The sequence below is a fragment of the Mus musculus genome, chromosome 4, assembly GCF_000001635.26.
Source record: "Mus musculus strain C57BL/6J chromosome 4, GRCm38.p6 C57BL/6J".
Classification (NCBI taxonomy): Eukaryota; Metazoa; Chordata; class Mammalia; order Rodentia; family Muridae; genus Mus; species Mus musculus.
Genome location: NC_000070.6, coordinates 33,083,921 through 33,096,427, shown reverse-complemented (window position 1 = coordinate 33,096,427; position 12,507 = coordinate 33,083,921). Strand labels below are relative to the sequence as shown.

At 42.7% G+C, this 12,507-nt stretch overlaps 1 protein-coding gene across 4 annotated transcripts in view; it reads right to left on the bottom strand.

Moving 5' to 3' along the window:
• Positions 1 to 562: 562 nt before the first annotated feature.
• The window catches only part of Gabrr2 (gamma-aminobutyric acid (GABA) C receptor, subunit rho 2), a 38,154-nt gene continuing 26,209 nt past the window's right edge, over positions 563 to 12,507 (bottom strand). For 3 of the 4 annotated variants that reach the window (XM_006537616.2, NM_008076.3, XM_030253210.1), the window contains 3 exons: positions 11,921 to 12,073; positions 10,686 to 10,882; positions 563 to 1,154 (listed from right to left, as the gene is read on the bottom strand). In XM_006537616.2, the coding sequence (XP_006537679.1) occupies positions 843 to 1,154; positions 10,686 to 10,882; positions 11,921 to 12,073 (662 nt within the window). In that variant the 3' untranslated portion in view covers positions 563 to 842. Of the gene's footprint in view, positions 1,155 to 10,685; positions 10,883 to 11,902; positions 12,074 to 12,507 lie in introns of those variants that run through there. The other variant, XM_006537617.3, reaches the window with a different exon arrangement.

Genomic DNA, 12,507 nt, shown 5'->3' with positions numbered 1-12,507 from the left:
TGAGTGAGACAGAGGAGGGGCAGGGGCAGCAGAAATACACACACACACACACACACACATATATGTATATATATATATATATATATATATGTATGTATACATATATACATATACACATACACACACACACACACACACACACACACACATATATATATATATATATATATATATATATATATATATATATATATAGAGAGAGAGAGAGAGAGAGAGAGAGAGAGAGAGAGAGAGAAGAGCTTAGAGAATCTCAAAGAAGGAAAAGACTATGTTCATTACCACAGTTCCAGACACGGGGTGGGAACTCAGTGTTTAATGAATGACTGAATGAACAGGGAAATGAAAAGTTTCCTCTAGCATTTATAAAATCATCTCTGTTGCCAGTTTTGTGTAGGCCAAATCACTTCCTGTCTCAGTTCTGAGAGTTTTTCCCTCCCACTTAGGCACTTACTCCAGCTGGATAAATTCTCAGATTTTTGCGTCTAGTTTCTTACCCAGAATGCCCCCTTAGTTTGCCCTTTATTTTCTTTCTTCCAACACTGAGCATCTCAGAACAACTGGAGGCAGTTGAGTCTTTTATTAAGTAGGTGGGGAAAGGGGGGATTCTTGTGAACAAGTTCACAAACAGCAGAAGACAGCTGTCTGTTCAGAGAAGTCAAAAGTGTGAACTGGAATATCATGAGATAGGAAAAGAGCCATGAAGATGGGGTGAGGGCAGCTGGAGGTCCCCAGGCTCCTCCAGGCCAGAAGCAGCTGCTTGGCCTGGTGTGGAGTGTGGTCATTAGGTCCATGTATCCACCAGTGGATGTCCATGCCCTTTCACAGACACAGCCTTAGAATCCCTAGGAAAACACTGACCAATAAATTAGGTTGAAAACTATGTAGAAGGCAGGAAATATCAACCTGGAGTATTTGTCAATGGCATGGGTGTTCTGGAAGATGTAGAGACCCATTTGGCCTTTCAGAAGGCCTTTCTTTCTGGAGGAGGTCAATTCACTGTTGAGGGCCAAATGAACCACGATGTTATCTGGCCTTTCTTCTTCTGGCAGAATGTGGCTTCTTGGGTAGCCAGCCAGGCTGTTGGCCTCAGATTCACTGTAGCTTCCATCCAGCATCATGGTCCTTGAATGAAGCATTCCACACATGCATGGAAGCTGCAGGCAGCAAACAGAAAAGGCTCAATTAGATGTTGAAGATGGGAAGGGGAGCTGGCCTTGTTACAGAGTAACTACCCACTGCTACTCTGGCTTCCAGAGAGATGTAGTTACAAGGACATCAGAGAGCACTGAGTACAGTAATTCTCTAGTCACACCCACTCTGGCCTGCTCAGAGTACAGTAATTCTCTAGTCACACCCACTCTGGCCTGCTCAAAACTTCCAAATAGTTCCGCTATTGTGTAGCAGTTTCCTCACAATTGAAACATTTCATTCTGTCTGGAAGCCCATTAAGAAAGGAAGGAAACAATTCAAAACAATTTCAGGAAGTTCCTGAAACTGACTTGATTCATCAGACCCCCTCCCTTCCCAAGTTTTTAAGAGCTGACTGACTGCTGACAAGCCAAGCAGGGAGACAAGCCCAGCCGCAGGAGTGAAGTAGAGACCGGAAGAAGTGCCTGGAAAAAACAAAGACCAAGCAGGCTGCCTGGAGGAGACCAACTGTGGAAAGAACCAACCTGCTGAGCTGCCTGTAGCTGCCCAACTTCAGTGAGCTGTCACACCTGGGGTGGGCTTTAGTGATGCAGCTGTCTTTGAGTCATTTCTGCTCCTGTGAGTAACCCCTCATCCATATCCCTGTAAGTAATCCCAGTTAAATCCAGGTTGGACTTTGATGGCATCCATACAATCTGTCATGAGCAATCTATCTGGGATGAGTAGATGTGTGTGTGTGTGTGTGTGTGTGTGTGTGTGTGTGTGTGTGTGTGTGTGTGTGTGATCTTCTTATACAATAGCTGTGCAGCCAGAATTGAGAAGCACTGATCTAACCCCATTTCAGAAGTCAATCCTGAGATGCAGGTAGGTGCTGCACAGTTCTCCTGAAGCCAGACAGCAGGTCTAAGATCCAGGACTTATTTTATTTATTTTGTTTAACATAAGATCTTACCGAGCAACCCAGGTTTGCCTAGAACCCTCACATTTTCTCTAACTCATGAGTGCTTAAGCCAGGAATTGAAATCTATGCATTCGGTTTCTAATGCTGTATTCTACCTCTGTGTTCGTGAACCAAGAGAAAGGGTTGTCCCTAGGAGTAGAACACTTACCTGACAGGTGCAAGAGCTGCTTGGTTGTTCTGTCTCCAACACTGACAAAAACTTAAAGCAAAGAGTGTCCTTATTTCAAAGTTGCATTTATGTAAGAGTTAAGGGTCATGAGTAGGCGTAGTAGAACATGCATGTGATCCCTGCATTCCAGAAACAGGCAGAAAGGTCACCAGTTTGAGGCAACCTAGGCTATTTGTGAGAGACTCTGTCTCTTAACAAATAAATAATAAAATAATTGGGATTTTTTTTTTTTTGGTTCTTCTCCTGCGCTTTAAAATAACTAATTAGTTATGATGGAGGCAATCTCATGAGTGCACATGCAGAGGCCGGATGAGGACGTAAAGTGTCTTTCTTTCTGTGTTACTCTTCACTTCATGCATTCAGTCAGTCGCTCATTTGTTCATTCATTCATTGATTCATTCATTTTGAGATGAGGCTCACTATGTAGTACTCAGTTGGCCTGGAACTCATTGTGTGGATCAGATTGACCTACAACATACAGAGTTCTATCCAAGTGCCAGGTTTAAAGATGTGTGTTCATCGTCATCATCCTCATTGTCATCATCATCATTATCGTGAAGTGTATGCTGTGTGTCTGTGTGTGGGCATGCTCATGTGATCAAGTGAGCAGATGCCCATTGAGGCCAGGAGGCTGGCTGCTCTGGGGCTGGAGTTCCAGGCAGTTGTGAATTGCCTAACATGAGCAGGGAGCTCTAGTCTTCTATAAGAGTAGTATAGACTCTTAATATTGGAGCCATCTCTCCAGCCCTCACCTTGTGTTTTGAAGCAGGGTCTCTCATTGAACTTGAAACTCCCTCTTTTGGCTAGGCTGGCTGGCCAGCCAGCTACCTCAATCCACCTGGCTCCTTTCCCCAGCACTGGAGTTACAGGTACACGTGGACTCGGTCCACTGTCTCAGGAGTGCTCTTATCTGCGGTGCTATCTTCAGAATCCTCGTGATGCATGTAAAACAGCCCAAATGCACTGACCGAAGGCTGAAAGCTCAGTTGCTGAGAACAACTTTCTCCTGCTGTTCCACACAAAAAACACTATGTATGGTTAAACTGTTCCCAAAGTGGCAGCTGAACAGAATTAGATGAAAGCATTGCTATTTTTTTTTAACAGAAAAGTAAAGGATTATCAAACAAAAGTATTTAAATAGGGGGTAGAGATATGGCTCAGTGGGTAAGAGGCCTTGTTTTTTTGGTTTTTTTTTGTTGTTGTTGTTTTTTGTTTTTTGTTTTTTTTTTTGCAGAGGACCCAGGTTCAGTTCCTGGAACCCATATGGTGGCTCACAATAGTTGGTATGTCCTTAATTTCAGTTCAGGGACATCTGGCGCGCTCTTCTGATTTCCTCGGGTACCAGGCATGTACATGGTGCACAGACATACATAGAAGTAAGACACTCATAAAATAAAATAAATAAATCTAAAAAAGAAAGACTATGTTTAAGGTATTTAAATATGGGCTGGAGTGATGGCTTAGTGGTTAAGAGCAACCTAGTGTATTTGGAGGAAGAGAAAGGACAGTTTTCAAGGTGCTAGGCAAGTGTTGAAGACTGCTAGAAATCACGACTGGTGGTAGTGTCCTGTTCTTACTGAGAGCACTCCTTCTGAGCCCATTTTCCTGTAAATAAGAAAGGGTGTAGGGTGGGGATTTAATCCCTAGTTGTCAGCTATTGGTCAATTTTCTATTAACCCCCTGGCTGCCTTAAAGAAAAGGACTGTCAGTCTGATGGCCAGATGGGTACCCTTATGCCAGCACCAGTTATTTTGAATACTCTGTGGCCAACTTAAGGACCCTCTCAGGCTTGGGTTCTAGGTCACCTCTGTCCTTTGTACCAACCATTATTTCCAGTGGCCATACTGGGTTGGAACTCCAGGATGCAGTTCTCAGTATCTTTCCTGTACTCTGCTATGCTTACTCTCTCTAGAAGTACCTCATCCTGTGGTAGCCTGCTCACAGGAGCCCATCTTCCCACCCCAGTTCCATTCACTGCCACTCCACCTCTTGTACAGACCCAGGATTCTCCCCACCCTTCCATCCCTGTCTCTCCTTTGCCCTACTGCAGTCTGCTTGTAGGAGCCCCTCCTCCCATCACACCTCCACCCCCTGGGAACTGTCTCTTAGTGGGGACAAGATCCCCTTAGCTTTTTCCCACAGGCCCTCTCAGCCCCTTCTCCTAGCCCATCTCCATTCCTTTCTGCTGACTACCAACCTGCAAAAGCGCTCCGTACCCGTGAATCTACAGCCACCACTTGCCTAGAATCCACAGAGGACAACAGCAATTGAAGGACAGAAGACCCACACGACAAAGACAAGACCAGCTATTAACACCTAGAATCACTGCAAACACCCTCTGAACACTTAGACTTCAGCACAAAATCATGAACATGAATAGCCAAGAGAATGTGCCTCCACCAAAATCCAGTAACTCCATTACAGTGGGCCCCGAGAAATGCAATATAGCACAAGACAAACACTTCAAAACAGCAACTGGGGATATGTCCAAAGACCTTAAAGAAGACATAAATAAATGCCTTGTTGAAGTCTATGAAAACACAAACAGCTGAGTGAAAGAATGACAACAGGAAAGAAACCCAAACTGAAGAAACTAGAAATGAAAAATTTAGGATTTAAAGTAAAAACCTCAGTGGTAAACATCACCAACAGATTACAAGACAGAGAAGAGAGAATCTCAGTTGTTGAACACAAGGCAGAAAAAATTGAAAGCTTCGTCGAAAAAAAATGTTAAATCTAAAAAAAATTTAAAATAAAATAAATAAATAATAAAAATCAAGCACAAAACATCTATGAAATCTGAGACACCGTGAAAAGACCAAACCTATGAACAATTGGGATAGTGCCTATCAAGGTACAAGAAGAATACAGAACGACAAATAATCGAGACCAGAAAAGGAACTCCCCTTAGACATAATAACCAAAGCACTAAACATACAGAACAAAGAACGGATATTACAAGCTGCAAGGCAAAAAGATCAAGTAGCATACAAAGGCAGGCCCATCGGAATAACTCCCAGCTTCTCAGAGGAGACTCGAAAAAGCAGAAGAACTTGGGCAGATGTTCTGCAAACTCTGAGAGACCAAAGGTGCCAGCCCAGACTAATATGCCCAGCAAAACTTTAACAATAAACAGAAAATGGAAAATGTTCCATGGTAAAAGCCAAATTTAAGTAATTTCTATCTACAAATTCAGCCCTACAGAAGGTACTAGAAGAAAATAGAGTCTTAAGAAGTTAACTGCACCCAAGAAGACACAAGGAATTAACTATTCCAAAACTATTCAAAGGGGGGGTCCACATTATAACACAAAGTATCAGGAATCAATAAACATTGCTCAGTGATAATTCTCAATAAAAAGACAGACTAACAGAGTAAATTAAGAAACAGGGTCATATTCTGTTACATTCATCCAAGAAACACACCTCACCATGAAGGATAGACATCACTTCAGGTGAAAAGGACAGGAAAGGCATTTCTGAGTGATGGATCTAAGAAGCAAGCAGGAATAGCCATTTTAATAATATGATAAAAAATAGACTTCAGGCCAAAAACTAATCAGAATAGTGAAGGATACTACATACTTATCAAAAGGAAATCCCACCAAAGAATGTTGCTATTTTAAACATTTACACACTAAACACAAAGGGCACACAAGTTCATAAGAGAATAATTACTAAAGCTGAAATCACATATTGATCCTCACATACTAATAATGGGTGACTTCCATACCCTACTCTCATCAAAGAACAGGTCATCCAGAAAAACAAACAAACAAAAAAAAAAAACCACGAACATGGAATGCTGGCATTAAATAATGCCATAAGTCAAGTAGTCTGAAAGGCACATTCAGAACATTCCACCCAAACTCAAAAATTTTTCTTCTCAGAAGCTCATACAACTTTTGCCAAATTGACCAAATACTCAGGCACAAAGTAAGTCTCAACAGATAGAAGAAAATCAAGACAGCGCCCTGCATCCTATTTGGTGATTATGATTCAGGCTGGATATCAACAACTGAAACAATGAAAGATGAACATCTTATTACTAAATGAAAATGGGGCGAAACATAAATCAAGAAGAAAATTAAAAAGTATTAGAACAGTATCCCCAAACTTACTGTCATAATGAAGCAGCTCTAAGAGACAAGTTCATAGCACTAGGCAGCTACATAAGACCGAAAGCTTAAGAACAAGAAGAAATCACAGTCAAGAGGAGAAGGCAAGAAATAATCAAACTGAGGGTGAAAACAATGAAATGCAAACAAACAATACAAAGAATCAATGAAACAAAGAGTTGGTCCTTTGAAAAAAAAATATCTGGTCTGGGACTCTAAGCAGGGTTGAGCCTGGTTAGTGCTTGGATGGGAGAAAATTAAAAGACTGAAAAACACTTAGCTAAATTAATTAAAAAGATAAAAAGAGAAGATTACAAGCTAATAAAATTAGAGATGAAAGGAGAATATAATAGCAGATATAAATCCAGAGAAGCATGACATACTTTAAAAATCTGTATTTCACCAAACTAGGAAACCTAAAATAAACAGTTCAATTTCTTGACCTCTAAGATCCACAGAAATTAAATCAAGATCAAATAAGCAATTTAAACAGATCTGTAATTCCCAGTGAAATACAAGCAGGAACCAAAAGTCTCCAAACCAAAAATAGATAGATACATAGATGATAGGTAGGTAGGTAGATAGATAGATAGATAGATAGATAGATAGATAGATAGATAGATAGATAGATAGAATAAAATAAAAACAGGACCAGATGGATTTAATGCAGATTTCTACCAGACGTTCAAAGAAGAACTAACATCTATATTCCTCAAATTATTCTCAAAAATAGAAACTGAAGGAACATTTTTAATATATACCTAGATTTTAACAATGAAGCCAAAAAAGTACATACTGGAAAAAAGACAGCATTTTCAGCAAATGGAGCTGGTCAAACAGCATGGCTACATGTAGAAGAATGCAAATAGAGTCATACGCACTATCCTGCACAAAACTCTACTCCAAATGGATTAAAACCTCAACAGAAGACCTGATACCCTGAATCTGATAGAAGAGAAAGTGGGAGACAGACTTGAATTCACTGTCAGGGAAAAGGACATTCTGTACAGGACACCAGGCACTAAGAACAACAATTACTAAGTGGAACCTCATGAAACTCTAAAGCTTTTGTAAGGCAAAGGATACCAGCAGTCAGATGAAGTAGCAGAACATTAAGCAGAGTTTCCAAGAGATGAAACACAAATGACTGAGAAACATTTTGTTCAACATCCTTAGCCATCAGGGAAATGCACACTAAAAGTACTCTGAGATCTCATTTTAGCTCAGTGAGAGTGGCTAAGATCAGTTGAACAAATGACAGGAGCTGGAGGGATGGCTCAGTGGTTGAGAGCCCTGGCTGCTTTTCCAGAGGACCGGGGTTTGATTCCCAGTACCCACATGGCAACTCACAACTGTCTGTGTCTCCAAGCCCAGGGGATCTGACACCTTTACACAGAAATACATGCAGGCAAAAACCAGTGCACATAAAATAAAAAGAAATGTTTATAAATTAATGACAGATTCTGCTAGAGAGGACGTTGGGGAATGGTGCACAGGTTATTCGTTGCTGGGAGTGCAAGGTTGTGTGTCATTATGGAAATCAGCGTTTTGGTTTCCCAGGAAGCTGGGAATAGATTTACCACAAGATCCAGCTATCTTGGACATATATCTTGAATATATATATCCGAAAGACTTTACATCTTACTATAGAGACACTTGACCATCCATGGTCATTGCTACTCTATTCATAACAGCCAGAAACATAGCCTAGTCCATCAACTGACAGATACCGAAAATGTGGTACATTTACATAATGGACCGGTTGTTAAGAAAAATGAAGCTTAGAAATTTGCAGGTAAAGGAATGGACTTAGAAAAACTCATCCTGAGTGAGGTAACCCAGACCCAAAAAGACAAATATTGTGTGTTATGTGTGTGTCTCTTAAATGTGGATGTTAGGTTTTTTAAGCCTTCGATATACATGCCACAATCTGAATAAACATAGAGGCTAGGTACTTGCAGGGACTAACAAGGAGGAAGGGATCTCCTAAGGAGGGGAAATAGAATACATTTTCATGGAGAGACAAAGAGGAAATTAGGAGAGTGTCATGGCTTGAATATGCTTGGCCCAGAGAGTGGCACTATTTGGAGGTGTGGTCTTGTTGGAGGTGTGTCACTGTGGGCATGGGCTTTAAGACCCTCATACTAGCTGTCTGAAATCCAGTATTCTGCTAGCAGCCTTCAGATAAAGATGTAGCTCCTCCTGCACCATGCCCGCCTGGATGCTGCCATGTTCATGCCTTGATGATAATAGCCAGGCCCAATTAAATGTTCTCCTTATAAGAGTTGTCTTGGTCATGGTGTCTGTTCACAGCAGTAAAACCCTAACTAAGACAGCTAGGATTAAATAGGGAACGGGATAGGAGAAAAGAGAAAAGGAGGGAAAGGGGGGAGGGCCAACTGACACTAATTGTCATTTGAAAAATCATGGAGGGGGCTGGAGAGATGGCTCAGTGGTTAAGAGCACCGACTGCTCTTCCGAAGGTCCGGAGTTCAAATCCCAGCAACCACATGGTGGCTCACAACCATCCGTAACGAGATCTGACTCCCTCTTCTGGAGTGTCTGAAGACAGCTACAGTGCACTTACATATAATAAATAAATAAAATAAAATAAAATAAAATAAAATAAAATAAAATAAAATAAAATAAAAAGAAAAATCATGGAAACCTACTACTACTGTAGATGTTTCCTAAAATATACATGTGGAGTTTAAACAGAGTCACCAAACTAGACATTGGACCAGGAATGGGTTACATCTTTTTGAGTCATTGCACAAAGGGGCCCCATAGAACCCCAAACATCACAGGCTATTGCTAAAGCTATTGCTTACTCTCTACAACCAAATGGTAAGGCCTTATGGCTGAAGACAACAGTTGCGTATCTCATTGAACATGGAGGAGTCTTGCTGATTCATAACCAGAAGTTCCACTCCTGCTGACTAGCACTCATGGTGTTGGAAGGTGCTCTGCAAGCTACCAGAGAAGGAAGACGATCATCAACCCAGCTACAAACCCTGTGACCCGCAACAGCGACCTGCCTGCCTGCAAGATAGTCTGCTGCAATCATGGCACAATCGTTATGGGGATAACCATCCGCTCTCTGATTGGATGGGTTTAAGGCCCACCCTATGCTCATACCCGACACTGCTAAAGTAACAAGAACCTGAGACTAGGTCAGCCATTGCCTAGGTTAAGACCAAATACTATTACTCTGCTAAAGGAACACAGTAAAATGACTGCTAAGGACATTCTGCTGTACCCACAGATGAGAGCCTCACTCAGCCCTCATCAGAGAATCGTCTTCTTGCAGTAGATACTAATTAATGCAGACTCACAACTGTACAATGTACAGAGTGAGAGACTTTGGAACACTCATTCCTAAATGGGATGTCTTCGTGAAACCTCTCCTCTCAGGGATCTATGTGGAAGAGAGAAGGAGGAAAGACTGTAGGAGCCAGAGGTGATGGATGACTCTAAGGAAACAGTGTCCTCCAGGTAGAAAATGACTGACGTACACCTGAACTGACAGACACTGTGGCAGCATGCACAAGGCTTACACAAGTTCAAGTCAGATAGGGTCCTAGCCCTAAGATGGGGGAGTGACATGAGCTCCCACCCCTAACCAAGAAGCTGTAATTGTTTAATTAATTATGTTAATCTGTAATTGATACCCACTGGAAAAGAAAAAAATTGTTTTCACCAATGGAGTCCCCTAGATCTATTAGCCATCCATGTCCAGCAGTAGATGGACAACACAGAATGAACTCAGTGGTATATTTGTAATATTTCTTGTCTCATTTTGCTTTGTTCAAGCATTTTTTTTGTCTTATTGTCTTTTTGTGTTTCTTGTTTTTCTTTGTTTTTTTTGTGTTTTGTTTGTTTGTTTTTTTGAGAGATGGAGAAAAAGAATATAAAGTTGGATTGGTAGGTGAAACTGGGGACTGGGAAATCACAATCAAACTATATTGTGTATGTAGAAGATACAGTTGTGGATCTGAGAGTCGGGGGCTCTAGATGGTGGTCCCCGGTGCCACTTCTGCCTGCTCACTGCTGTCGCCTGCAACATTTGCTGTTGTCAAATGCTGAGGGGTGCAAAGGTTCCAACAGAACAGCATTTAAAGAGCTTCTTTCCTACCCACCATTTCTGTCTGAATAGGGCAAGAAGAGGATGGTTCACACTTTGGCATTAGGTATTGGCCCCTCCTAACTGTCCTTACCCACCCGACAAACTCATTCTTGTCCAGACACTAGCCCCAGCTTACAAGAGAAGAGGAACGTGGTCTCCTCACCTTCTCCCGGAACTTCCGTTCCTTCTGCTCCTGCAGTGTGGTCAGGTAGTTGACAGCTGCGTACTCCAGCACGGAGAGGAAGACGAACACAAAGCTGACCCAGAGGTAGATGTCCACGGCCCGGATGTAGGACACTCGGGGCATGGAGGCGTTCACACCCGTGATGATGGTCGACATGGTCAGCACCGTCATGATGCCTGTAAAAACCATGTTAGTTCAGCTGCTGATCTACCCCAGAGCCGGGCCCACATCTCACAGTCACAATTTTCTATTCTCTGTCCCCTAAACTAAGTGAGAGATTTCTCAGCCATATTTCCACACAGTGGAGGCAAGAGGCTCCGCTCCTTAAAATCAGGCCTTCTCTGACTCACACCTCCTGGAATGTCACCCGCCAAGAACCAGGGGCTTGTTTTCAGTCACCTTGGGAATCTGAGTTTCTGTGCTGTGGCTGACAATGTGGTGCCTCGTGAGGGACCACTTATGATGTGTAATTAAAAACAGTGACCCAGGGATACCTCTGAAGGAATAAGCCTGGGGACTAAGCCACATTCACTAAGCTCTGTCCAGTTCTTCTCCACTGGGGCTTGCCCTGTAAACCCTCTCATTTGTCAGGGTCTACCCCAACTTTACCCAAATGGCAATGCTTGATTGTAAATTTTCACTCTGGAATTCAGGGTCTGTCAAAAGCCAGAGCAGTAGCTCTGAAGGAACACAGCCTTCGCTCCAGAAACTACATGTTAGCGCTTGCTTCCAGCCAGGTTTTAGGATTTACAGAAGAACTTTTCAGGATTTGCCAAAGTCATTCACTCACTTTAGTACTGTACTCCCGTACTATGTTGTTCATAGTCCAGATTGTCTCTACCTTTGTGAGTTGATGCAGTCTGAGGGCTTCTTACAATGTGGTACCTCAGACTTCAGGCGGATAGAGTAGGCAAGATGCAGTAAAGGCTTCCCTCAACTTACAAGCTCATCAGGTAAGACTTCTAAAGACTTACTTTGCTTTTTAATTTTAAAAAAGAAAAAGAAAAAAAGAAAGAAAGAAAGAAAAAAGGTTTTTTTCTCTGCAGCCGAAGTTGGCCGCAAACTTCCAGTCCTCCAGCCGCAGCCTGAGTGCTGGGATTACTTTATTGAGCCGCCATGCCCAGATCATGACTTTAATTCTCCATTACTTAGCGATCAGCTGAAAAACAAAGCAAACCAAAAGCATCCTACCACACCTTATCAAATGCTTTTACCCAGTGAGACTCTGGCGGGCACGGCTCTGTGGTCGATCCAGAAGGACACCCAGGACAGCATGACCATGAGGGTGGCAGGGAAGTAGGTTTGGAGCAAGAAGAAGAAGATGTGACGACGCAGAGTGAAGTTGATGTACAGACGGTTGTACCAGCCTGGGGACCACAGGAAGGAGGGGTGAGGTTCCATAGAGAGCATCCCGACACTTCTCATCAACCACTTGTTAAACACAGCTGCTAGCTCCCCAGAGTGCCTGAATGCCACCTGAGGACCACACTGGCCTTTGAGTTCTGATCCACACAAGGTCTGTGAAATGCCTTGGAACAACTCAAGGGCTACTCCTACCCCTGCTCTGACTTCACAAGCTTGTCCCAGGTTGTGAGCCCCTCGCTCCGGTAGTGTGAGTACAGGTGAGCCTCAGGCTGCATCCCAGGGACTCCCAAGAAACACTGGGGACAGACATGCTATCAGGCAAGAGTAGGAGGTAGGTACTGAGGGGAAGGGAGGGTTAAGCCAGTAGGAAAGGGTTGGAACAGTAGGGTGTGTCCAGACAGGCTTGACACCTGGCTACTGAGTGCCCTCCTGGGCT